Source organism: Equus przewalskii, chromosome 15 (assembly GCF_037783145.1).
Source record: "Equus przewalskii isolate Varuska chromosome 15, EquPr2, whole genome shotgun sequence".
Classification (NCBI taxonomy): Eukaryota; Metazoa; Chordata; class Mammalia; order Perissodactyla; family Equidae; genus Equus; species Equus przewalskii.
The window spans coordinates 52780772-52807327 of NC_091845.1; the positions used below are offsets into that span (position 1 = coordinate 52780772).

Genomic DNA, 26556 nt, shown 5'->3' on the forward strand with positions numbered 1-26556 from the left:
AGGCTAGTTATTTTATAAAAGCTCCCTTGTTTGGTGTTTTCTCTGATGTTTCCTCATGATTAGATTCAGATTAAGCTCCTGCGGCTAGAATACCACAGAAGCAATGTTGCAGCCATCTCAGGTGTCACATGGGAGGAATACAGTGTTGGCCCCTTATCAGGGATGTTAATTTTGACTACTTTGTTAAGGTTGTATCGATTTTCTCCACTTCATTTCTTTCTTTTGTAATTAGTAAGTGTTTCTGGTAAGATATGGCAGTCTTATTCTTTTTTTTTTTTTAAGATTTTATTTTTCCTTTTTCTCCCCAGAGCCCCCCGGTACATAGTTGTGTATTTTTAGTTGTGGGTCCTTCTAGTTGTGGCATGTGGGACGCGACCTCAGCATGGCCTGATGAGCAGTACCATGTCTGCACCCAGGATTCAAACCGCCGAAACCCCGGTCCACTGAATCGGAGCGCGAGAACTTAACCACTTGGCCACGGGACCAGCCCCAGCAGTCTTGTTCTTAATAGCAGAAAGCAGAAACACCTGTCCATAAACAGAAGAGTGGATTTTTTTTTTAAGTGAGACTATGTGCACATAGAAGAATATTTTACAGCAGGGGAAAATGAAAGAGTGACAGCTACACATAACAACACAGTTTAACCTTAAAAAAAAAAAAAAAGAATGATTCCATTTGTCTAAAGTTTAAAAATATGCTAAAGTACACAAAATATTATTTAAGAATGCAAATAATATAGTCTTACCTCATATAAACACACAGGGTAAAACTTTAATGAAAAAGGAACCATAAACAAAAACTGGACAGTGGTTTCCTGTGAGGTAGAAGGAGGGGCATGGAAGTGGGAGGGGGTCCCATTGGGGTGAGGAGATGGGAGTGAGTATGCATCACTTTTTATGGCATACATTTATGTTTATAAGATATAATTTTATAGTTACTTGTTACTTTAAAAAAATATTGCAATAGTTATATAAGGAAAATAAAACAAGTGGCTGGGATGAGGTGGGGGAAGATTACATGAGGAGGTGATATTCGAGCAGAGACCTGAACGGGGGGAAGGAGCCTGTGCAGAGAGCTGAGCTGGGAGGAGTTCACCTGGTCCCCTGGAGCCTCCTGCTCAATCCGTGACCACCTTGCTTGGGGCTTGATGTCCTTAATGTGTGGAGAACATGAAAAAGTCCAATACTCCCTTTCAAAAACAGGCACACAAAGGAAAATGTCCAATAACAGAAAAAAAGTTCAATCCTACTAGTAATAAAATACAATTAAAAAGCATCTCCGGGCTGGCCAGGTGGTGCAGCCATTAAGTTCGCACCTTCCACTTTGGCGGCCTGAGGTTTGCCAGTTCGGATCCCAGGCACAGACCTCAGCACCGCTTATCAAGCCCTGCTGTGGCAGGCATCCCACATACAAAAAATAGAGGAAGATAGGCATAGAGGTTAGCTCAAGGCTGATCTTCCTCAGCAAAAAGAGGAAGATTGATAGTGGATGTTAACTCAGGGCTAATCTTCCTAGAAAAAAAAAGCTCACCCAACAGCTCAGTTGTACCAGCTGCTAAGCTCTGGCCGCCGCTTCCTCTGTCTTGTACTTGCCTTGCCAGCCCCTGCTGAAGGCCCTTTGCCCAGGGCTGTTATTTTAGATCCCATTCAGATGTCACTTCCCCAGAGACACTTTCCTTTCTTCTCTGTCCTTCTTAACTACATCTGTTCAGAACCTCACAGAACTTGTGACAATTTCAGGTCAAAATTTCTCAAATTGTATACTTTAAATATGTACAGTTTCTGGGACTAGTCCCGTGGCCGAGTGGTTAAGTTCGCACGCTCCGCTGCAGACGGCCCAGTGTTTCGTTGGTTCGAATCCTGGGCGCGGACATGGCACTGCTCATCAAACCACGCTGAGGGAGCGTCCCACATACCACAACTCGAAGGACCCACAACGAAGAATATACAACTATGTACTGGGGGGCTTTGGGGAGAAAAAGGAAAAAACAAATAAAAATAAATAAAAATGAATATGTACAGTTTATGGTATGTCAATTATACCTCAATTAAAACTGTTTTTAAAAAGGGCACAATAATAAAAAAAAAAAAAAAACCACAACTCACAGACCCACGTGCCTGTCATTGTAGCATCTATCACAGTTGCAAATTTACGTTTCTTTTTGTGATTATTTGATTGACATCTCTTTCCTCATAAGACTGTATGCTTCACAAGGTAGGGACTGCATCTGTTTTACCTACCACTGTGTTCCTAGCACGTCAGAGAGTGCTTGGCACTTAGTAGGTACTCAATAAATACTTGTGGAATGAATGACACATCTGTCAGACTGTCGAGTCTCTGTTATCTCCACCAAGCTATTTCTCTCAAAGATATTGTTCAAAAAAGCTTATTAATCAATCCGTTCTGTGTGCACAGCATTATCCTCAGTCCAGTGTGTTTGACAAGGACGAACGAGTAAGTGAAGCAGCATAAACCTAGAAAGGAAGATAAGACAACTATTAAATTAACCATCTTCTGGAATACCAGAACCAAGTGGAAAGCTACTTTAAGATACACATAGCAAAGTGTTTCCTTTCTACAAAAAACAAACTCATCTAAGAGAGAATGAACTGAACATTTGCTTATGGTTGATTGCAGGAATGCTTCAAATTCCTCCCCTCTCCGTACAATTTCTCCATCAAGAGGTGGAGTCAGTTCCTTCACCCTTTGCATCTAGATTTGCCTATGTGATTTGCTTTGGCCAATGAGAAAGCAGCAAATGTCCCACTTTGTATCAGGACTTGCCTTCTCTTGTGGCACGTAGGACCCTCTCTTCGTGTGACTAAGCCTAGGCTGGCCTGCTGGGGGATGAGAGACTTGTGGCCCAACTGTTTCTCCATCACTCATGCCAGCTGCCAAATGTATGAATGAAGCCATCCTAGATCAGCCAGCACCAGAAGATTCCTGGGCTATCTGCGGATAGATGAGAAGTCCAGCAGAGGCAAAACCAAAAAATCCACTCAGTTGACCTGGAGAATCATGAACTAAATAAATGATTGTTGTTGGCCTCTCAGTTTTGGGGTAGTTTGTTACACAGCATTAGCTAATGAATACATCGACCAAAAGTTCAAGAAGGATACCTCTTTTTTTCTTCTCATTTGGCTCCTTCTCTTGTCCTTGAAGTCAGTTTGAGTCAACCTAGTGGGGTTAATGGAGAGAGACTGTCACATGTGTACTGTGGCCCAACAGAATTTTAAAAGGAAGTGAAACCAATGTCCTCTGTGTCTGACCCCTAGACTTATGGGCTGGTTGGTGCCATCAGAGCTCTGTCTGAGAGGGTTCCTCACTAAAGGAACCAGTGTTCTCCAGGTGACTTTAGTGACAAATTCTCTTTCGTATCATGAATTTATTCATTCTTTCAATATGCTGTTCAACATCTACCTTATACCAGGTGCTAGAATGCAAAGATGAATCAGACAAATATCCCTGATGGCAAGGAACTTCCAGTTGAGTAAAGATAAGATGTTTATTTTTTTTTTCATCTGTTACGTAAATCTATAGCAAACTATTGTGTGCCAGGCACTGTATTAGGGAAATGATATCAACTGTTTCCTCAGGGAACTCAAAGCCTGAAGAAGACAGATAAGTAAATCTTCCATTACCCTACCATTAGAGCTGGAATGGACATACGGACAGAGGACTGTGTGGGCCCCAAGGGGGCTCGGGTAACTGTCTTAGTCTGTTCGGGCAGCTATAACAAAATACCATAAGCTGGGTGGCTTATAAACACAGCATTTATTTTTCACAGTTCTGGAGGCTGAGCAGTCCACGAAGAAGGTGCCAGCAGATTCGGTGTCTGGTGAGAGTCCACTTTCTGGTTCACAGACGGCATTCTTCTCACTGTGTCTTCATATGGTGGAAGGAGCAAGGGAGCTCTCTGGGGTCTCTTTTATAAGGGCTTTATCTTCATGACCTAATCACTCAAAAGACCCCAAAGACCCTACCTCCAAAGACCATCACACTGGGTATTAGGTTTCAGCATATGAATTGGGGGGGGGGACCTCAAACATTCAGTCTATAGCAGTAATGTAGTTTGAGAGTAAGTCTGGGAAGGCTTCTTGCAAGACACCCTGCTTGAACTCCTTTAAAGGGTCTTAAAAGATGGAGAAGTTGGCTGGAGGCAAAAACAGAAAAGGAAGAAGATTCCTGGCAGAGGGAGCAACATGTGCAAAGGCTCAATTGGGGAGGAAGGTGATGGGGCTGGAGGCCAAAAAACAGTATAGGAGACTCCCGAAGTTTTCCCCATAAGACAGTTGAGGACCTGAGTTAAAGCACAGAACATAAAGAGCCATAACATAGAGAAAGATGTCATAAGTTAGATGTAGGGAGAGCACTATGGAAATTTCTGGAAGGAAAGAACTCCTTCGACTAGTGCGATCACTGGTTACTTCACTAAGAAAGAAGCACTAAATCTGGGGTTTGAATTGGGAATGAGTTGTGACCTATGGTCCTAAAAGCAAAATCTAAGAGGACCTCCCCAAAACCCAAGGTTGGAGAAAGCTCAAGAAATGCATACAGGAAATGGTAGGCTTCAGAGCAATTTCATCATGTTGAACAAATAATTGTCTCATCTGGGTTCCCTAGAAAATAGAGTCTGAAGCAAGAAGTGAATGTTTTTGTTTTTGTTTTTTGAGGAAGATTAGCCCTGAGCTAACTGCTGCCAATCCTCCTCTTTTTGCTGAGGAAGACTGGCCCTGAGCTAACATCATGCCCATCTTCCTCCACTCTATATGTGGGATGCCTACCACAGCATGGCTTGCCAAGCAGTGCCATGTCCACAACCGGGATCCGAACCGGTTAACCCCGGGCCGCCGAAGCAGAACGTGCGCAGTTAACCACTGTGCCACCGGGCCGGCCCCAAGAAGTAAATGTTAATACATACTTTATTTGGGAGGCACAATCAATGACAGTGAGAGTGAGAGGAGAGGAAAAAGAGGCAAGGGAGAATGAGAAGCCACATAAACGTGTTCCTATGCTCGCTCCTGCTTCATAACGGCCTTGAAGGCGCAGCCAATTTCCTGGCAGGTGCACCCACTAAACCACATGGAATGTCTCCGGAGGCTGTACAGAGAAACCACACTTTGAGTTAATAGTTAATCTGAGGGAGGAAGGGAGAGGACATTTACTTACTGGCTTTTTCCCTCCTCTGGTCTCCCACTGCACTACATTTCTCCATGGGGGGTGAACTTGTCTGCCCTTCTGGGTTGCACCACCCAACCTCTTTGGCAGCCACATGGTGCTTCGCTCCAGTGAGTCCAGAAGTGTCTGGAGGAGCCAAAGACTCTAGACGGCTGGCTTGCAGTGGCAGATGTGCTTGCTGCAAGGGCATCTGAGGTGGAGCAGGCAGCCCAGGGTTCGGGAGACAGGTGACTAGTGAATCTGAGGTGTCACAAGGATGTGATTGATATAGCAATCATAGACGTTGCGATCAAATTACCGCTGAGACACTCTGACCCAGAAGTTGCAAACTTAAATCTCTCATGGGGCCTGCAGGTCATGTCAAAAGTGAAGTGGACCGGATGGAGACTGTTGCTGGATGTCCCAATCTCTGGTCTACTGTTACCCCATGGGACAGTGGGGCTGGTGTGGCCAGAACTTCTGATCTTTGAAAAGAAGCTAGAAATCAAGATTATGTAAGTTCTACTGACTAAATGTTGACAACTCCAAGAATATAAAATTTAAGACACTGATGGGCCAACATGGTGACTGTCAGAACAAATAGCCCTTCTGGCCATATCCAGTTGTAACCTTCAAATGAGCTAGAAAATGACTGTGATCATTCAGAGGACTGAGCCACAACCGCAGATGTGGCTATAAAGACAGAAAGGGTGGCCGAACCTAGGGGCCCAGGTGAAGAAGAAACAACAGCCCTAGAACAAACATGAAGGGAAAAAAACGCAACCCTGCAAAGATGCAGCTGAGACGCCCCAGGGAAGCAGATGCTCCTGACAGATAACAAGGTGATGGAAAAAAGATAGACGAGAAGAGTGTTTGAAACAAAGTCATCATTTTTATTTCCTAAGGCAGGTCTCACTTGGGGCATTTTATGTCTACAGATATCTCAAAGGGAGTTTGAGGACATAGGGACAAGGACATTGTAACGTTCATGACTGCCGTATGGTGTGGTCCAATTCCTGATACACAGCTAACTTGTATTGGAACTGTGCGGAAACTGTTGGCTGATATTTCACAATTTTATCTTTCTATTGTTTTATAACCATACTCATTAGTTGGTTGCACAACTTAGCCTCAGGACTTTCTGTGTCAGAAAACTTAAAGATATGTGAGAAGGCGAAGGAATTGCTGCACAGAACTGTCCACATCTGTAGGCTGGAGACTTTATTTTTCGAATAAATTTTTGTTTTGATATAAGAATTCCTGTATGCCTTTTACCTAATTCATCAATTTTTAGCATTTTGCCTCACTTGCTTTATAATTTCTCTTTCATCATACACATGTAATATATATGTATGTTATGTATAATATATAATTACATGCATAAATATATACATATTATTATTATTATCATTTGAGAGTAAGTTGCAGACATTATGCTCCTTTACCCCTAAATATTTCAGAGTGTATTTCCTAAGAACACAGCTATAGTATAATTACCAAAATTAGGAAATTTAATATTGATACAATCTTTTTTTCTAATCCATAGTGTATATTAAGCTTTCGTTAATTGTGCCAATAATGTCTTATTTTGTGGTATTTTTTTTTCCTGGTCTAAGAGCCAATCCGGGATCGTGCATTGCATTTAGTTGTCATGTTTTTTTAGTGGAGGCCTAGTTTTTCCCCTGCCTTTAACATATATCTTTTAATACCACTAAAACCTATTCCAAGTTACAATCATTTTAATGGAATTTTTAAAATATTTAGAAATGTAAAGTTAGTTAAATTTTTACACTGAAACACAGGTCAGAACTCACACGGGGACGTGAAATTTGCTGAATAGGAAACTCTATTAGGACCATAAGTGAAAAGAGACCAATGAAGGGGGTTGAGATTCATGCTTACTTTCTGTGCAAGGCCCTGTTAGGGTAGAAAAACAATGTTTTCATCTGTGTTATTGAGCCGCACATCTCTCTCCTTCATTGTTCTTAGGTTTCTCAAACTACCTTTGGTGAAGAATCAGTTTTGTTTCTGTGGTTATCAGTGCTCTTTCTCATCTATCAAGGACCGATCCTCTTGTAAAAATACGATAAAAATAAATTACTAGAAAGACAAAATAAAAATAGACACACAAAATTCACATCCACTTTTTTCATTATTAGATTCAACAGACAAACTTTCTCACATTGCTACAAGTTTCGAAATACCTACTCTGAATTTCTGTACTTATCTCTTGCCCACTGGTCCTTGGACCACACTTTGAGTAGCACTGGTCTATGTTAGAGCACGCACCATATTTAGTCGTGTATGTGGACATCTTTTTCACTGGAGATGACTCTCTACAGGGGGACAGCCTTCTTATGCTCATTTCTTATCCCCCACAACCTGGAGCAGCCTGGTTTGCATCCCAGCACACTATATATAGCCTTGGACAGGAACTGAAAAATAAAGTATGGGCAGAAGCATGGCATTGTAAAAGTAACTCAGGCTCTAAAGTTAGGCAGTGTGACTTGAGAGACTCCATCACTTGCTAGCTCTGTGACTACTGGCAAGTCACTTAACTCCTCTGTGCCTCAGTTTTCTCATCTGTGAAATGTGGATAACAACATGCAACTTGGCTTGAGAGGCAGAGTAAAGCATTCAGCACAACAATGTCCATTACTATTATTGCTAGTTCAACTACAATACAAAGTCAAGTACTAAAATCTCAGAAATGGGTGGGCGGCCCAGTGGTACAGTGGTTAAGTTCGCATGTTCTGCTTCGGCGGCCCAGGGTTCGCCAGTTCAGATGCTGGGTGCGGACATGGCACTGCTTGGCAAGCCATGCTGTGGCAGGCATCCCACATATAAAGTAGAGGAAGATAGCACAGATGTTAGCTCAGGGCCAGTCTTCCTCAGCAAAAAGAGAAGGATTGCCAGCAGATGTTAGCTCAGGGCTACTGTTCCTCAAAAAAAAAAAAAAAATCTCAGAAACAAACTACAATCTACACCCTCTGGGCAAGCTTTTACTGCAAAGGGACAGATAGAAAATATTTTAGGTTTTGTGTTTCAACTACTCAGCTGCCATTGCAGTGCAAAAGCAGCCGTACGCAATATGTAGAGGATTAGGAGGGGCTGTATTCTAATACAACTTTATTTATGGACACTGACATTTGATTCTCATATCTTTTTTTTTTTAATTGAGTTATTGATAGGTTACAATCTTGTGAAATTTCAATTGTACGTCAATGTTTGTCAGTCATGTGGTAGGTGCACCACTTCACCCTTTGTGCCCACCCCCCACCCCACCTTTCCCCTGGTATCCACTAAACTGTTCTTGGTCCATAGTTTTAAATTCCTCATATGAGTGGAGTCATACACAGATTATCTTTCTCTTGCTGGCTTATTTCACTTAACATAATTCTCTCAAGGTCCATCCATGTTATTGCAAATGGAATGATTTTGTTCTGTTTTGCAGCTGAGTAGTATTCCATTGTATATATGTACCACATCTTCTTTATCCATTCGTCTGTTGATGGGCACTTAGGTTGCTTCCACGTCTTGGCTATTGTAAACAGTGCTGCAATAAACATTGGGGTGCACAGGACTTTTGGGATTGCTGACTTCAGGCTCTTTGGATAAATACCCAGTAGTGGGATGGTTGGATCGTATGGTATTTCTATTTTTAGTTTTTTGAGGAATCTCCATACTGTTTTCCATAGTGGCTGCACCAGTTTGCATTCCCACCAGTAGTGTATGAGTGTTCCTTTTTCTCCGCAACCTCTCCAACATTTGTTGCTATTAGTTTTAGATATTTTTGTCATTCTAACGGGTGTAAGGTGATATCTTAGTGTAGTTTTGATTTGCATTTCCCTGATGATCAGCGATGATGAGCATCTTTTCATGTGCTTATTGGCCATCAGTATATCTTCTTTGGAGAAATGTCTGTTCATGTCTCCAGCCCATTTTTTGATTGGGTTGTTTGATGTTTTGTGATTGAGTTGCGAGAGTTCTTTATATATTAAGGATATTAAGCCTTTGTCAGATATATGACTTGCAAATATTTTTTCCCAGTTAGTGGGTTGTTTTTTTGTTTCAATCCTGTTTTCATTTGCCTTGAAAAAGCTCTTTAATCTGATGAAGTCCCATTTGTTTATTCTTTCTATTGTTTCCCTTCTCTGAGAAGGCATGGTGTCCGAAAAGATCCTTTTAATACTGATGTCAAAGAATGTACTGCCTACGTTTTCTTCCAGAAGCCTTATGGTTTCAGGTCTCACCTTTAGGTCTTTAATCCATTTTGAGTTTATTTTGGTGAATGGTGAAAAAGAATGGTCAATTTTCATTCTTTTACATGTGGCTTTCCGGTTTTCCCAGCACCATTTGTTGAAAAGACTTTCTTTTCTCCATTGTATGCTCTCAGCTCCTTTGTCAAAGATAAGCTGTCCATAGATGTGTGGTTTTATTTCTGGGCTTTCAATTTTGTTCCATTGATCTGTGCACCTGTTTTTGTACCAGTACCATGCTGTTTTGATTACTGTAGCTTTGTAGTATGTTTTGAAGTCAGGGATTGTGATGCCTCCCGTTTTGTTCTTTTTTCTCAGGATTGCTTTAGCAATTCGGGGTCTTTTGTTGCCCCATATGAATTTTAGGATTCTTTGTTCTAATTCTGTAAAGAATGTCATTGGGATTCTGATTGGGATGGCGTTGAATCTGTAGATTGCTTTAGGTAGAATCGACATTTTAACTATGTTTGTTCTTCCAATCCATGTACATGGAATGTCTTTCCATCTCCTTATGTCGTCATCCAATTCTCTCAGAAAGGCCTTGTAATTTTCATTATATAGGTCCTTCACTTCCTTAGTTAAATTTACCCCAAGGTATTTTATTCTTTTTGTTGCGATTGTGAATGGTATTGTATTCTTGAGTTCTTTTTCTGTTGGTTCATTACTGGAGTATAGAAATGCTACTGATTTATGCAAATTGATTTTATACCCTGCAACTTTGCTGTAGTTGTTGATTACTTCTAAAAGTTTTCCAATGGATTCTTTGGGGTTTTCTATATATAAGATCATGTCGTCTGCAAACAGCGACAGTTTCACTTCTTCGCTCCCTATTTGGATTCCTTTTATTCCTTTTTCTTGCCTGATTGCTCTGGCCAGGACCTCCAGTACTATGTTAAATAAGAGTGGTGATAGAGGGCATCCTTGTCTTGTTCCTGTTTTCAGGGGGATGGGGTTCAGTTTTTGCCCATTGAGTATGATGTTGGCTATGGGTTTGTCATATATGGCCTTTATTATGTTGAGGTAGTTTCCTTCTATGCCCATTTTGTTCAGAGTTTTTATCATAAATGGCTGTTGGATCTTGTCAAATGCCTTCTCTGCATCTATTGAGATGATCATGTGGTTTTTATTCCTCAGTTTGTTGATGTGGTGTATCACGTTGATTGATTTGCGGATGTTGAACCATCCCTGTGTCCCTGGTATGAATCCCACCTGATCCTGATGTATGATTCTTTTGATGAATTGCTGAATTCTGGTTGCCAAGATTCTCATATCTTTTTTAAATGTCACAAAATATTATTCTTCTTTTGACTTTTTCCCAACCATTTAAAAACATAAAAATGGGGCTGGTGTGGTGGCGCAGTGGTTGAGTTCACATGCTCTGCTTCAGTAGCCCAGGGTTAGCAGGTTCAGACCCCGAGCATGGACCTATGCACCGCTCATCAAGCCATGCTGTGGTGGCATCCTACATATAAAATAGAGGAAGACTGACACAGATGTTAAGTCAGGGACCATCTTCCTCAAGTAAAAAGAGGAAGATTGGCAACAGATGTTAGCTCAGGGCCGATCTTCCTCACACACACACACAAATAATTAATTAATTTAATTTAATTAAAATGTAAAAGTGATTCTTAACTGGTAGGCCATACAAAAACAGGCAGCAGGCCGGATTTAGGCTGCTGGCTGGTTTGTCAAGCCCTATGTTAAACCCTTTCTGCCTCAGTTCAGTTAAAAATGCCTGCTGCATATCATCACCTGGTCTACAGGCTGGGAAAGAAGGTGGGAAAAGTTGAATCTGCCAGGTGCTAAGGATTTTTTGTTTTTAATTTAACTTCATTTTGCAATAACTTAGAAAAAAGTTGAAAAAACAGTACAAAGAATTCCTTGATTGATTCCCCGAAGTCCACATTTTACCACATTTGCTTTATGGTTCTGTGTGTGTATACACTTTTTTTCCTGAACTGTTTGAGAGTCAGTTGCAAAGATAATGCCCTTTTGTTTCCTAAAAACAAGGACAATCTCTCATGTAGCCACAGTGCAATTATCAAAACCAATAAATTAATATGAAACTATTATTTAATCTTTAGACCCAGTAACCTTATCAAAATCAGGAAATTAACCTATAGGCCTAATTCTGACTTCATCAACTGTCCCACTAACATCCTGTTGTGAAAAACGTTTTCGTCAGCTCTGGTAACTCTCCCAACTTCCCAGTGAGTTCCATATTGTCTGTTTACCAGTTGAAGGAACTAAAGCTCAGAGAGGTTAAGTAACTTGCCCACAGTCACAGAGACATTAAGTGGCAGGGTTGGAAGTCCAACTCAAGGGTGCCTGTGTGCAAAGCCCTTGCTCTTCAGTTCTGGACTCGGATGGCAGAGTCTGAAAAGGCCTTCACAGGAGCACAAGGAGAGAGAGTTGGTATTCTAGGCATGAAAAGAACCTGAGAAAGGTCCAGTAAGAAGGGAGAAAAGGAGAAGCAAATGGAATTTTAGGTATTTCCTTACACAACATAAAAGATTTTTTTGGAACATGGCTAAGGTTACTTTTTAAAAGTAAAAAATACCTTTTGACTTATTTTAAAAACAGATTCAGAAAGCAACACAAAACACATAAATGATTTAATAAGTTATATTATGAATACCCTTGTAACCACCCTCTAGTTCAAGAAACAAAACTTTGTTGCCCCCTCCCAGAAGCCCCTCCATGGGCCCCATCCCAGTCTCAGCCCCTCACTCCCGTAAGTAACCAACATTCTTGACTTTCATAGTCATCACTCCCAGCGTTTAAAACCAAACTAAGGTTTTTAAAAGATCCACAAGTTGTAAAAAGTAGCGCTAAAGAAAAAATTATTCTGACTTGTTAAAATGGTAAGGAAGACTTCCTTCAAGACTGTTGTGATGGGGTCAACTCTATTGCGATAGGGGAGAGAGCTGGGTCTCAAATCTAGGAAGGGCAAAGACAGCTGGGGATTTATATAGCCAACCAGCAGAGCGAGGGATTGTGGGTGGAAAAGTATAAGAGGAGATATCAAGGGATTCTTCCTAAGGGCAGGTCAAGGACTTAGAAGTCAGAGGTCGGGGATAAGGAACTTGACCGGATATCAAGGGTGGGGAGATTCTCCCTAAACTGACTCAGCAGGATTCTTTGCTAAGACTGGGCAAGGCAGGCCAGGCAAGGACAGGATGACAGGCACAAACTTGAGACCCGGATCTAGTGGTGACTGGAGGTCCTGGACAAGTTATCTCACACTGCAGAGCCTTCGTTTTCCCAAGCGTGAAAAGAGACAATATTATCTTAAGGCCGCTTGACAGATTTGAGGCATCCCCGGGATGTGGAGAGGCTCAAGCGCAAAACTGGAAAGTGGGAGATGTTGCTATTCTCTCTCAAAACCCAACAATGAAAAAAAAAATTCTGCAGACCCTGGTGCTTTAAAGGCTGGCACTTGGAATGATTTTGCCACAGTTGAACCATACCTCTAAATTTATCAGTAACCTAGATCAAAGGTCCTCAAACTTTAGCATGCACCGAAATAACCTGAAGGGTCTGTAAAAATACAGATTTCTGGACTCCATCCCTAGAATTTCTGATTGAGAATTTCTGGGATGGGGCGCTGGAATTTGCATTTCTAACAAGTTCCAGGTATACGCTTAGTCCAGGGACCACCCTTTGCGGACCCCTGGTTTAGAGCTTTCCGGAGAGTCCGTATGCAGGGCTAGCATCCTATCTCATCCACTTAGGTTTATCTGGTCTCAATTTCCCCCTTCTGTCCTCTCAAGGCAGCCAGGGAGCAAGGAGATCCTTGTTAAAGTCCAACCCCCGGGCGCCTTATCAAGCTGCTGACAGCCGGGTCTCCTGATAGACTTTCCAAAGGGTCCCTCCCTGCGGCAAAGGCCACCAAAAGCCTGATAACACTATCCTGGAGTCACGCGGCCGCCGGCGGCCTCCAAGTCCCGGCAGCTCCCTCCTCCCCCGCCCCGGGCTCCACTGACGCCGGACCAAGCGCGGGGCGGGGCAAGCGCCGGGGCTGGCGGCGGGGCTAGCGGCAAGGCCGGCGAGGGGCGGTGCCAGGCCGCGGGTCCTCAGTCAAGTGACGCCGCGCGGCTGGCCTGGGCGCCGACTGCGGAGCCGAGAGGCTGGAGGGTGGACATGCTGGGGGTCGTTCGCTTCCTCTCTCTGCTGCTGGTGCCGCTGCTGCTGGGCTCTGCGCGCGGGTTGCGCGTAAGTCCACGGGACCCCCGCGCGGGGATGCATTGATGAGGGACAGGCTGGCGGGGGACGCGGCTGGGGCTGCAGCCAACCGGGGTCCTGCAGGGCGGAGGGCCAGGGACCCCGGAGTGCGCCCCGGCAGGCAGGCAGCCGGCAGTGCTCAGGCAGTGGAGGGGCCCTCCCGTCGGGGGCGGGCCGGGCGGGGCGCGCGCGTCCTTCCCGATAGCTCTGTAGCTTCTGTGTCCCGCCCCGGTCGCTCCTGTCGCCTGGACCCACTTCCCCATCGGTGCGACGAGGGGGTGAGATGAGGTGCGCCCGAACCTTTCCAGCTTCGCAGGCTTCCGGGAAGGGAATTCCAAGTAGCGCGCGTTACTGGCGGGCGCCTCGGGCTCTGGGTTGGGGCGCCGCCCCTGGCCCAGTTTGTGCTTTGCGGAGTGCTCCGGAAGGAGAAAAATGGGGTCAGTGGAGGCCCCCCCGTAATGGGAATATTGGATTAATTGCCTTCGAAGTATTCTCTTTTTAAACCCCTCGTCCCCTTCTCGTCACTCCCCGCCGCCTACTTTTTTGGCTTGGATTTTCCAAATCTTCAGGGTTTGGCGGTCCAGGCCGTGGGTGGGCAAGGGGCAGGCTGCAGGTGGCAGCCAGCGTTGCTGGAGGGAGTTCTGGCGGGACGTGTAGGTGAGGTATGGGGGCGTGCCCATGGCCGGAGAAGGACAGCCTCAGCCCAGGGGTTCGAGCTGAGGGAGGGGCCGGAGGGGGCTCTGAATCGCTGCTTGGAGAAGTTGGCGTCACAGCTGCGTAAGGCGCGGGGTGGAGAGGGTGGGTGGGGAATTGAAACGGGTAGCTGCCCCTCGGTACGTTCAGCGAACCCTGCTTCCTCCAGAGTTTGGGTGGGTCGAGTCTGAGGCATGTTTTAAGTAGAAGATGGTGGAATTTGGGCCCCTGACTTGTAAATTACACCCTTTGATGGCTTTCAATAACGTGCCTAGAGCAAAGTCATACATTTATCTAAAATCAAGATTGAAAATCTTAAGTATTTGGAAAACAGCGAGTAAAAATATCTTCGTTTTGGATTCTTCTTGGGAAAAGGTCACCTCAAATGGAGTGTTTGCTAACCCCTGCTGCCCAGTCTGGGGTTCCCCTGCCCCGGTGTTTTTCCTGGGAGGCCTAGAGGAGCCCCCGGTGAGAGCTAGCCATCTATGAGAACTCCTGGTGAGGGTGGAACTGAGGAATCGTTCAAGGAAACAGTGGCAGAGAAAGATGGGTGAGGAGAAGGCAGATCTTAACCAAAGTCTAGGAGTGTTGAGGGAGGGGAGAGAGAAAGACTTATGGATGAGGAGCTGATGGACAGGTAACCTGGGTGATGGTTGCTCCTCGTTGTTGTGCAGCATCATTCAGCAGAGGGGTGCCCTGTGACTGCCAGGCCCAAGGCCCACACAGGGAGGCTGGCTCTGCTCCAAGAATTCCTATGTCAGGGGTCTAGGTGTCCCTTCTGAGCCTAGAGCTGAAAAAAGATAACCAGCAGACTCACTTTCCAAGATTTCCTTGTTCACATTTATCCAGAACAGCGGTTCTCAAACTTTAACTGTTCTAGAAATTAAACAGAAAAATTTAAAATATTTATTAGTTTATTTAAGAAATAATAAACCTGTTATGTCAATAAACTTAATTTTTTTGGAAGAATAACAATGTTTCTCCCTAAATTTTATGACAAACAGTGGCATTATGTTACATTTTTGCAAATCTCTTTCATGTCTGTCTTAATAGATGACAGATTCTCCTAGCTACTTCTGCATTCTGTCTTGCCATGTCACATGTCACATAGCTTCTGGAAAACTCCACTGTATACTCATGAGAGAATGAGAATGGAAAAGACAGGATTATTATGGCTTATTATGATGAAAATAGTTTTGATTAAAAGGACCCCCTGGAAAGGTCTCCCCAGACCACACTTTGAGAACCGCTGATTTAGAATGATGTTTTTATTATAAAAGAAGTTCATACGCATTGTGGAAAACATTTAAACCTTCAGAAAACTGTCAGTAAGAAAAGGAAAACTGCCCGTCATGTTACAATCCAGTGTGTTTGTATTTTAATAATGAAGTGTAGCAACTGACTGGTATTTGACTGGCTTGGATTCAGAGTGGGTTGGGCACATGTAAGTGGCCTTCAGGTTTTGAATGGGGACAAGGAAGTTCTAATATCCCACAAAGCTGATGCCGGTTCCTGGTTGCAGGCGGAGCTGACCTGGAAACCTCTCCTTGGCCACTGTCCTTTCTAAGGAACTCACCTTCCAGAGCCCACCCGCACAGAACTGGCAGGGGACCCTCTTAGGAGCAGAGAAAATGGCGATCTTCAGGCAGCTGTCCTTGGGCATGAAGGCCGCTCTGGCTGCTGGCACTGTCTTCGTGTCCATGATTGTCTCCCGCTCTTATTTGGCGGGGAGCCTTGAGCTCAGGGCCTGGCGTTGGCTGTTGCGCTTGCAGCTGGCCCTGTTTGCCAACTCACTCATGCTTATAGGCTCCCACTACATCTGGTGTAGTGCAGTCAGCAACCTCAGCCATTCCTCAGCTGCAGAGTCGGCCTGTTTTCAGCTTTGGAAGATGGCTGTTGTGACATTTCTGGCCCTGGCCCATTCCAGTTTCTTCACCATGCTCTTTTTAGTGGCCGAGGAGCCCTATCTCTTTTCCTTGGCAGCCTACTCCTGCCTTGGGGCGTACATCATCATGGTCTTCTTCCTCTGTACCCTCAGTGGCATGGAGCAGGCCTGTCAGCTCCTGGCCTGGCGCAGTGGTCGAGTCGTGAGCAGCCTTGACAAGACAAGGAAGCTGGCACTCAGGCCAGCCCTGGCCGTGGTGGTGACCGCTGTGCTCAGTGTGGTCGGGCTTCTGAATGCTGCCCAGCCCCCAGCTGTGAAAACAGTGGAGGTGCCCATCCATCAGCTGCCCCCCTCTATGGACAACCTCAAGATAGTGCTCCTTTCAGACATTCACTTGGGTCCCACCGTGGGCAGGACCAAGATGGAGATGTTCGTGAGGATGGTGAACATGCTGGAACCAGATGTCACGGTGATCGTGGGTGACCTCTGTGATTCAGAAGCCTCAACCCTCCGGACCGCTGTCGCTCCTTTGGGCCAGCTTCATTCACGCCTCGGCACCTACTTCGTCACAGGCAATCACGAGTACTACACATCAGATGTCAGCAACTGGTTTGCGCTGCTGGAATCCCTGAATGTTAAGCCCCTTCACAATGAGAATGTGAAGATTTCTGCCATCCGGGCCCAACATGGTAGTGGTGAGGATGGCGACTGGATCTGCTTGGCTGGGGTGGACGATATTGAAGCAGATGTCTTGCACTACTCTGGCCACGGCATGGATCTCGACAAGGCCCTGGGGGGCTGTAGCCCAGACCACACCACCATCTTGCTAGCTCACCAGCCCCTGGCTGCCAAGAGAGCCCTTCAAGCTCGGCCAGATATTAACTTGATCCTTTCTGGGCACACGCATGCTGGGCAAATCTTCCCCTTGAACGTGGCAGCCTATCTCCTGAACCCCTTCTTTGCTGGTCTCTACCAAGTGGCCCAGACTACATTTGTATATGTCAGCCCAGGCACGGCCTACTATGGGATACCCATGAGATTGGGTAGCAGGGCGGAGATTACGGAGCTCATCCTGCAGCGAGCTCCCTGAACCCGGCCCTGCCTTGTACACCTCTTGATTGAACCTTGACCTTCACTCTCCGTCCTTCAGAGCGGGTTGCCTGCTTCACCTGTTCCAGCCTCTCCTGCCCAGCCCTGCCAACACACGCTTGTCACAAGCCTGGCTGGAACAGTGATTTGTGGTGGGGCTGCCTGGCAGGTTAACTCTGTAGATGGCCAGTTGCTTTTTTAAATGCATTTGTGAGGCCACTGAAGTCACTGAAAGTCACTGAAGTCACACATGAAAGAACAGGCATCTATTTTCCCAATGTGGAGTGAGCCCTCCTCTGTAGAGCTCACCTGGCTGAACTGAAACATGGGGTTGCTCAGAAGGGTTCCATCTGGAAAGCAACTTGGGAAGGAACTCTTGGTGGTTTTAAACCCTCTTTAGGACTCAGACCGTTTCCAGAATCATTGATCTAGAGCTTTCTGGGGAAGGGGCAGTGTTGCTAGATAATCTGGGAGAACAGGAGAGGTGGAGACCCCTCTGGTTGCTAGAGAGGAATGTTTTCATTTTCCTCTTGGTTCTGACAGAATCGGCTTTATTGGGGGCATCAGCAAAAGCCGCTGGATGCAGGGCTCCTCCTGTTGCAGGCCTCGAGTGATGCTGTTTAACTGCCTGTGCTCCTGGCCTTTGGGATTGGGGGTGGGGAGGAAAGAAACGTGAGCACTGTGGTAGGGGGTGGTGATGCTACTGCTGCTTAGGAATTCAGAGAGTATTTGCCTCCCGTGTCTCATTTTATACAGCACTTGGGTGAGGTAATTAGGGACGGCTACTTTTTCCTATTTAGAGATGAGGAAACTGAGGCAAAGAGACGTAGGGCATTGGCAACATGACAAGGTATGGAGGAGATTCCGCGCTAGAAGCCAGGTCTTCTACTTCCCAGTGAAAGTGTCCTTTCCACCGTCTGCTGGGTAGGTAGCTGTATCTGTTACAAGTGAGTACAGGATTCCAACAGAGTTGATGTAAAGAGAACCAACAAGGGTTCTTTCAAAGTGGTTTGCTTGAGGCTGATATCAGTTCACCCGTAACTACATGGGGCCAGGACCCAGAAGGAGGTCAGCTTGTTTCAGTGTAGGATGTCTTTTACGTTGGAGGAAGCATCAGGAAGCTGGAGCACCCGCATCCCCCACCCCAGGTTTGGGTCTGCTTTTTTGTGAGAAACTGAGGTTCACTCTCTCCAGTGTGGAAGTTGAGGCTTGGGCAGGGAGTGGCAGGGCTCTGTGCTCTGGGGGCCTTGAGCTTTCCCTCCCACTGGGCCCTGGCCGTGGAATGCTGGGACTGTCCTTCCTGCTGGGCAGCTCCCCCCAACCCCCTACACCGGCCTGACCCCATCAGAGCTGTCCCAGGGCTCTGGCCACAGAACTTATGGGGCCATCCCAGCTGGCCACTAGATCCATAGCAAAACAGGGAGGGGTTACTGTGTCCGGAGTGACCCCACCCCTGTTGGCATGGCCCTTGTGCCAGAGACAAGAGATCTTTCATCCTGGGGCAGCAATAAGCACTCCTGTTAGAAAAGGCCGCACTGAGAAGCCTGAGGACCTGGGCTCGCCCTTGACTTTGTTTGTGATTGAGAGTCTCTCCAACAAGGAACAAAGACACCACTCCGACTGGAGAGGCTCACCCTGCTGCTCACTGGCCAGGCAGCCTCAGGCGAATGACTTGACCTCACTGAGCTCAGTTACCCTCACCCTAAAATGAGGATAATTGTTGTATCTACCTCAAGATTGTTTCATGGGGAGGGGACTGAGACATGGTGCATGAATTGCATGTGGCACAGTTGCACAAGAAGCACTCCGCGTTGCTTATTTTTAACTCTCACATTAGGGCTTGCTAAGGAACTCTGTTGGGGACAGGTGCCCAGACGATTTGTGGAGCAGCCAGTGCTGGGGTATGTGATGGGCAACCTGCCACCTGCTGGGGCCCAGAGATTTGTCAGGGCAGCAGCTGCTGGGGGTTGGCTCTCCGCTGCTGTGTTTCTGTCTCCTTGCGCACGCTCTACCTGGCCAGAGCGAGTTTCTTCATTTTCCTCCCGGTATGTATTGGAATCCTGGGGGATCCTGGAGGCCACCTTTCTTGCTTCCGGGCAGCCAAGATATTGACAGCAGACCTTCCAGTCAAGTTGAAAATGTGTCTTTGAGTCAAGACACATTTTAGTGTTTTCTTATTTTCCCTTATTTTCAGCGGTTTCCTTATTTTTTCCCCTTCATGTTTAGTCCTTATAGTCAGGAATAAGTCTGGAGAAAAACTTACTCAAAACAGAGCTTGGGACCCTGGAGAGCCTTTTAACCCGTTTTGCAGATGGTGGGGTGATACGAGAGGTGAAGTGTCTCGTCCAGGGCAGCGGCCCAGCCACCAGCTCCCTGACTCCCTTCTCCACGGCACCACTGCAAGCTCGCCATCCCGCTCAGCCTCAGGAGTGTTGGTCTTCCAAATGCTCTCACTTTCTTGTGACCTGACGCCATGTTTTGGATCACTGTTATGGGCTTTCACTTCTCTTTGGTTTGGACTTCCCCAGACGACACCCGTTGATGCTGTTTGTCTTCCACCCTTCGGTGCAGCTGGTAGTGTTTGATTCGGGTGCCATACCAGTCATTTCACTGGGTTCTTGATTTTGGCTCTTTCTCATCAGTTCTCTGAGCCCTTTGAAATTAGCTTCCATCAGTCCTATTTTTTATCTTGCCTCTTTTTTTTTAAGATTTTTATTTTTTCTTTTTCTTCCCAAAGCACCCCCCCACCCCCATACATAGTTGCATGTTTTTAGTTGTGGGTCCTTCTAGTTGTGGCATGTGGGACGCCGCCTCAGCATGGCCTGATGAGCGGTGCCATGTCCGCGCCCAGGATCCGAACCAGCGAAACCCTGGGCCGCTGAAGCGGAGTGCGTGAACTTAACCATTTGGCCACGGGGCCGGCCCCTATCTTGCCTGTTTGTCTCTTTTCTTTCTCTCGAGTGCCCTCATTTTACAGTCTGGTATACCCTTCATCCTTGCTCTGAAGTCCTTGCTTGACCAGTTCCTGTTTATTAACAGAAACAAAACAGGTCCGTCTTGTATGTCCAAGCAGTAGTCAATAACACTTTCTCATGCTTGGTTTGTATTCCATGATGCAGTGGAAGTTTTCCCAGCAGAAATTTCTCCATTGTGGTCCACATATGACCCTGGTGGCCGCTCTCCACAGTACTCTTTGTATCTCTGTTCCTGTTTTCCATTCATTTACCTTCTTTGTTTTGTTTTCTTATGGCTGGAGGAGGTAGGGAGAAACATTTACCTGAAGGTTGAAAATTCTTTCAATTTCGTTTTAGTTTCTTTTTTTTAATCTGTTAAATGCAAGTTAAAATGAAATGTAGTACTTTTAAAAAAATTAACATTAGCATGTGTACTATGATATTGTTATAAAACTCAATAAATTAATCCTACTGCCATCCATTTCAAACATCCATCCATCCTTTTCCCCCCTTATTTTGTTTTAAATTTCTTACCGTGAAAATTTAAAAATATTCACAAAAGGGGCCAGCCCTATGGCATAGAGCTTAGTCTGATGCACTCCACTTTGGCAGCCTGGGTTCACAGGTTTGGATCCCGGGAGTGGCCCCACACCACTTGTTAAGCCATGCTGTGGCGGCAACCCACATACAAAATAGAGAAAGATTGGCACAGATGTTAGCTCAGGGCTAATCTTCCTCAAGCAAAAGGAAAAAAAAAAAGATTGGCAACAAATGTTAGCTCACAGCGAATCTTCCTCACACACACACACGAAATTCACAAAGTAGAGAGAACAGCGTACTGAATTTCTATGTATTCATTACCTGATGTCAACAACTATGACTCTTCTGCTGTTCTTTCTCATCTACCCCTACCCTACACTCCTTTTTTCTTTTTGGTTGGAGTATATTAAGGCAAATCTTAGGAAACGTGATTTCACCCCAAAATACTTAAGTATGAATTCACTTTTAAAAAAGCATATCTATAATGCCATTATCATATCCAAAGAAATTAACAATTATTCTTGAATACCATCTAACACCTAGTTAGGAGATTTGGAGCTAGAAGCCAGGTCTTCCACCTCTCAATAAAACCATTCTTGCTGCTCTATGAGGGTGAAGTAGCACAGGATTCAAATGCAGTTAACTGTGTAAAGAGTTTGTGTTCACTTTTTCCTGATTATGTCAATTGCCTATTTTTTTGTAGTAAAAAGTACGTAGCATAAAATTTATCATCTTAATGAGTTTTAAGTGGCAGTTCAGCAGTGTGAAGTAGATTTGCATTGTTGTGAAACAGATCTCCAGGGCTTTTTCACCTTGCAAATCAGAAACTCTATACCCGTTAAACAATAACTCCTCTTCCCTGCCCCGACCCCCTCCCCAGCCCTTAGTAGCCACCATTTTTACTTTCTGTTTCTAAGAATTTAATGACTCTGAGTACTTCCTATAAGTGGAATCATACATTATTTGTTTTTTTGTGACTGGCTTATTTCACTTAACATAATGTCCTCAGTGTTCATCTATGTTGTAGTGTGTGACGAGACTTCTTTCCTTTTTAAAGCTGAATAATATTTCATTGTATGTGTATACCACATTTTGTTTATCCATTTGTCCATCAGTGCACATTTGGGTTGCTTACACCTTTTATCTATTGTGAATGGTGCTGCTATGCGCATGGTGTGCCAATATCTCTTTGAGATTCTGCTTTCTATTCTTTTGGATATATACCCAGAGTGGGATTGCTGGATCATATAGTAGTTCTATTTTTGATTTTTTGAGGGACCTCCATACTGTTTTCCATAGCAGTTGCACCACACCATTTTACACTCCCACCAACAGTGCACAAGTGTTCCACTTTCTCTGCATCCTCACCAGAACTTGTTATGTTCTATTTTTTTGATAGTGGTATGAGGTGATAACTTATTGTAGTTTTCATTTGCATTTCTCTTTTTAGTGTATGTGCTGCCAAAGCAAGCATATTTGCATTTCTCTGATGATCAGTAATGTTGAGCATCTTTTCATATGCTTGTTATCCATTGTATATCATCTCTGGGAAAATGTCTGTTAGGTCTTTTGCTCATTTTTAAATCAGGCATTTTGATTTTTGTTGTTGTTAAATTGTAGGAATTCTTTATGTATTCTGGATTTTAACCCCTTATCAGACACAGGATTTGCAAATATTTTTTCTCATTCCATAGATTGGCTTTTCCCTCTACTAATTGTGTCCCTTGATGCACAAAAGTTTTTAAGGATGTCCCACTTGTCTATTTTTGCTCTTGTTGCCTGTGCTTTTGGTGTCCTATGCAAGAAATCATTGCCAAGTCCAATAACATGAAGATTTCCCCTATGTTGTCTTCTAGGAGTTTTATAGTTTTGGATCTTATGTTTAGATCTTTGATCCATTTTGAGTTAACTTTTGTATATAGTGTAAGGTAAGGGTTCAACTTCATTCTTCTGAATGTGCATATCTAGTTTTCCTGATACCATATGTTGAAAAGACTGTCCTTTCCCCATTGGGTTGTCTTGGCACCTTTGTCAAAGACCATTTGAGCATATACCTGAGGATTTATTTCTGGCCTCTCTTCTATTCTATTGGTGTATTTGTCAGTCTTTATGCCAATACTATAGTGTTTTGATTACTGTAGCTTTGTAATATATTTTGAAATCAGTAAGTGTGTCTTCCAACTTTGCTCTTTTTCAAAATTGTTTTGGTTATTTGGAGTTCCTTGAAATTCCATATGAATTTTAGGATGAATTTTTCTATTTCTGCAAAAAATACCCTTGGGGTTTTGATAGAGATCACATTGAATCTGTAGGTCACATTGGGTAGTATGGACGTCTTGACAATACGGTGTCTTTCAATCCATGCACACAGAATGTCTTACTAATTATTTGTTTCTTCTTTAATTTCTTTTAGCAACGTTTTATAGTTTTCAGTGTACAAATCTTTCACCTCCTCAGTTAGATTTATTCCTAAGTATTTTATTCTTTTTGGTGCTATTGTAAATGGAATTGTTTTCTTAATTTCCTTTTGGGATTATTCATTGTTGTTATATAGAAATGCAACTCATTCTTGTATGTTGATTTTGTATCCTGAAAGTTTGCTGGATTTGTTCATTTGTTCTAACAATTGGTTTTTTTGATGTGTGGACTGTTTAGGGTTTTCTACATATAGGATCATGTCATCTGTGAAAAGAGATAATGTTACTTTTTCTTTTCCAGTTGAATGCATTTTATTTCCTTTTCTTGCCTAATTGCTCTGGCTAGGACTTCCAATACTATGTTGAATAGAGGTGGTGAGAGTGGGCATCTTTGCCTTGTTCCTGATCATAGAAGAAAAGTTTGCATTCTTTCATCATTGAGAATGATATTAGCTGTAGGCTTTCAAATTATATGGGCTTTTTTTATTAGGCTGAGGTAATTTCCTTCTATTCTTAGTTCGTTGAGTGTTTTATCATGAAAAGGGGCTGAATCTTGTCAAATCTATTTCTGCCTCGAGTGAGATGATCATGTGGTTTTTGTCCTTTATTTTGTTAATAATGATGTATTACATTGATTGATTTTCAAATGTTGAAACATCCTTGCATTCCAGTAATGTCTCATTTGGTCATGATGTATAATCCTTTTAATGTATTATTGAATTCAGTTTGCTGGTATTGTGTTGAGAATTTTTGCATCGATGTTCATCAGGAATATTGGGCTGTAGTTTTCTTGCTTGTTGTGTCTCGTCTGGCTTTGGTATTAGGGTAGTGTTGGCCTCCTAGAATGAACTTAGAAGTGTTCTTTTCTCTTCAGTTTTTGAGAAGGTTTCAGGAGAATTGTTCTTAGTTCTTTAAATGTTTGGTAGAATTCTTCAGCAAAGCCATCAGATTTTCTTTGAGATTTTCAATTACTGATTCAATCTTTTTCCTAGTTATTTGTATGTTCAGATTTTCTGTTTGTGATTCACTCTTGGTAGTGATGTGTTTCTAGGAATTTATCTATTTCTTCTAGGTTACCCAATTTGTTGGCATACAATTGTTTGTAGCACTCTCTTATAATCTTTTTCATATTTCCTTCCTTCTGTGAGCTTTGAGTTTAGTTTCTTTGGTTGTTTGAGGAATTGTATCTCTTTACAGTTTTTTTGTTTGAATCAGGATCTAAAAACAAGGTCCATATATCGTACATAATATATTTCTTAAGTCTCTCTAAGTCTATAAAACACCCTCCGCTCTTATTTTGTGTGATTTGTTTGATCAAGTTATCTGGATATTATATCTTAGAATTTCCTACATTTGGATTGTGGTGGTGTTTAACATGTTGTACTATCTGTCATGTTTTCTATAGTCTAGTGGAGCTAGAGATCTATAAAAGTTAGAGGTAGAGGCTGGATAGATTCAGGTTCAATTTTTTCCCTTTGTTGATAGGAAGACTTCATTGCTTTCTGTGATGCTAAGATTGACCCATGGGTCCAGGTGTTGTCAGCTGGATCCTTCTACTAGAAAGTTCCTCATTATTTTTTTGTCTAATATTTCAGCAATCATTGATGGTTGTTGCCTAAAGTCATTATTCCACTAGGGATTGCAAAATGATGATATTTTTAATAGTGTGATACATTTAATTCAGAATTTAGTGGGCCAAAGTACTAAATAGGTTTTGTGGGAATAATTACTTGTCTTTTATATATTCAAGAGACAATGAAAACTTCTTTTACCTCAGTTCTGCATTCTGAAGGAGTTTTTGTGGTACTCAGAAATATAATCCTGCCATCAGCCCAGAAAATGGTGATTTTTAATTTCATCATTTCTTCTGCGTTTAGTAACTGTGGTTCTTCTGCAGAGAACTGTCATCATCGATTGTTTGGTTGCTCTAAAAAAGTCCATAGCAAAGGCAAGACAGATGCTAGATTCTTCCCCTTTATTCATCAGTTTTCAGAATAATGAGTTGATGCTCCAGCAATGTCCACTAGGCTTCTTTGGGTTGAGAGGGAGTATTAGGAATTTGGTTATTTTTGTATGTCTGATGTATTTCAATCCATTGAAGCAATAAATCTTTTGATTCTCAAAATATCCCTTCTTTGGCCAGTTGGAGGCCCTTCAAATTGACTTTAACGTCATTTTGTTTTGACCCTAATAGTTTTTGATAATTTTAGGCTTATTTTGTACATATTCTGCCCCACACTTGAATTAAGTAATTTCTTGAAGGAGCCTGGTTCTTTTTAGTGGGAAGTATTTAAGAGACCATAATTTAAGTGCTAGAGGAGCTAATTGCTACTGGCTAGTGTCATTTCTATGCTGTTTCAGTAGATATTGCTAGGAAATAAATTTTTTTTAGAAAGAGAAAAAAGCTTAAGTCTATAGTACTATTTCTAATTCAAATGAAAGATTACGGGCTTTATTTTAATTTCTATTTATTTATTTATTTTTTATTTTTTTCAAAGATTGGCACCTGAGCTAGCCTCTGTTGCCACTCTTCTTTGTTTTTTTTCCTTCTTCCCAAAGTCCGCCAGTACATAGTTGTATATTCTAGTTGTAGGTCCTTCTGGTTGTGCTATGTGGGATGCTGCCTCAGCATAGCTTGAGTAGTGCTAGGTTCACGCCCAGGATCCAAACAGGCGAAGCCCTGGGCTGCCAAAGTGGAGCGCATGAACTTAACCACTTGGCCATGGGGCCAGCCCTGAGGGGCTCTATTTTAAAATAGACTTTATTTTTTAGAGCAGTTTTAGGTTCACAGAAAAATAGTGTGGAAGGTACAGAGATTTCTCACATACCCCTGATTACAGGATTTTTACTCATCTTTCTTTTATTTTATGTTTGTTTCTCTTTTACATTGAAATTTTTGGTTTCTAACAACCCGATGTAATTACTTATTTACTTTATCCTACTACATATATTATAGATTCAAAATAGTAATAAAATATTATTACTAAGATGAAATCTGTTGGATGCAGTTTGGTTTGTTGGTTTGTTTGACCTGAATGTAGTTTAAGATGTATTTTTATCCTTAGGCTAAATATAGTCAAAATACTATTTCAGATTCACTTGAAGTGATTCTTTCCTGTGTGGAAAGTTAGGTGTGTTTTTAACTTTTAAGAATTATTTTATATTTTTAGAATTTATTTTTGGTTTACAAACTGTGCATGTATCTTTTCTCTGAGATGACAGGGCAGAGTTGAATCTGGAAATGTCTGTTTGTCCTGGAGGATTGGGAACAGGTCCCAAACTGTGCTCGTTCCTCCTCCATTCTGCCATTTTTCTTTCTCTTACGTTGTAATTTATGT

The 26556-nt window shown here is 43.3% G+C and overlaps 2 protein-coding genes across 5 annotated transcripts in view; both read left to right on the plus strand.

Annotated features, from left to right (window-relative positions):
• The first annotated feature begins 13405 nt into the window (after positions 1-13405).
• The window catches only part of GLB1 (galactosidase beta 1), a 90644-nt gene continuing 77493 nt past the window's right edge, over positions 13406-26556 (plus strand). Inside the window, exon 1 of one of the 3 annotated variants that reach the window (XM_070575889.1) lies at positions 13406-13631. In XM_070575889.1, the coding sequence (XP_070431990.1) occupies positions 13560-13631 (72 nt within the window). In that variant the 5' untranslated portion in view covers positions 13406-13559. Of the gene's footprint in view, positions 13632-13802; positions 13929-26556 lie in introns of those variants that run through there. The other 2 variants (XM_070575891.1, XM_070575890.1) reach the window with 2 other exon arrangements.
• On the plus strand, positions 13427-20954 carry TMPPE (transmembrane protein with metallophosphoesterase domain). 2 transcript variants are annotated; one of them, XM_008535512.2, is made up of 2 exons: positions 13427-13631; positions 15856-20954. In XM_008535512.2, exon 2 carries the CDS (start codon positions 15965-15967, stop codon positions 17306-17308), a length of 1344 nt encoding a protein of 447 aa, XP_008533734.1. In that variant the 5' UTR covers positions 13427-13631; positions 15856-15964; the 3' UTR covers positions 17309-20954. The 2 variants fall into 2 exon arrangements, with proteins under 2 accessions (XP_008533734.1, XP_008533735.1); XM_008535513.2 differs by lacking the exon at positions 13427-13631 and adding an exon at positions 13800-13928.

Coding starts and splice junctions, on each gene's coding strand:
- TMPPE (XM_008535512.2), top strand. CDS start 15,965: ATGGCGATCTTCAGGCAGCTGTCCTTGGGCATGAAGGCCGCTCTGGCT.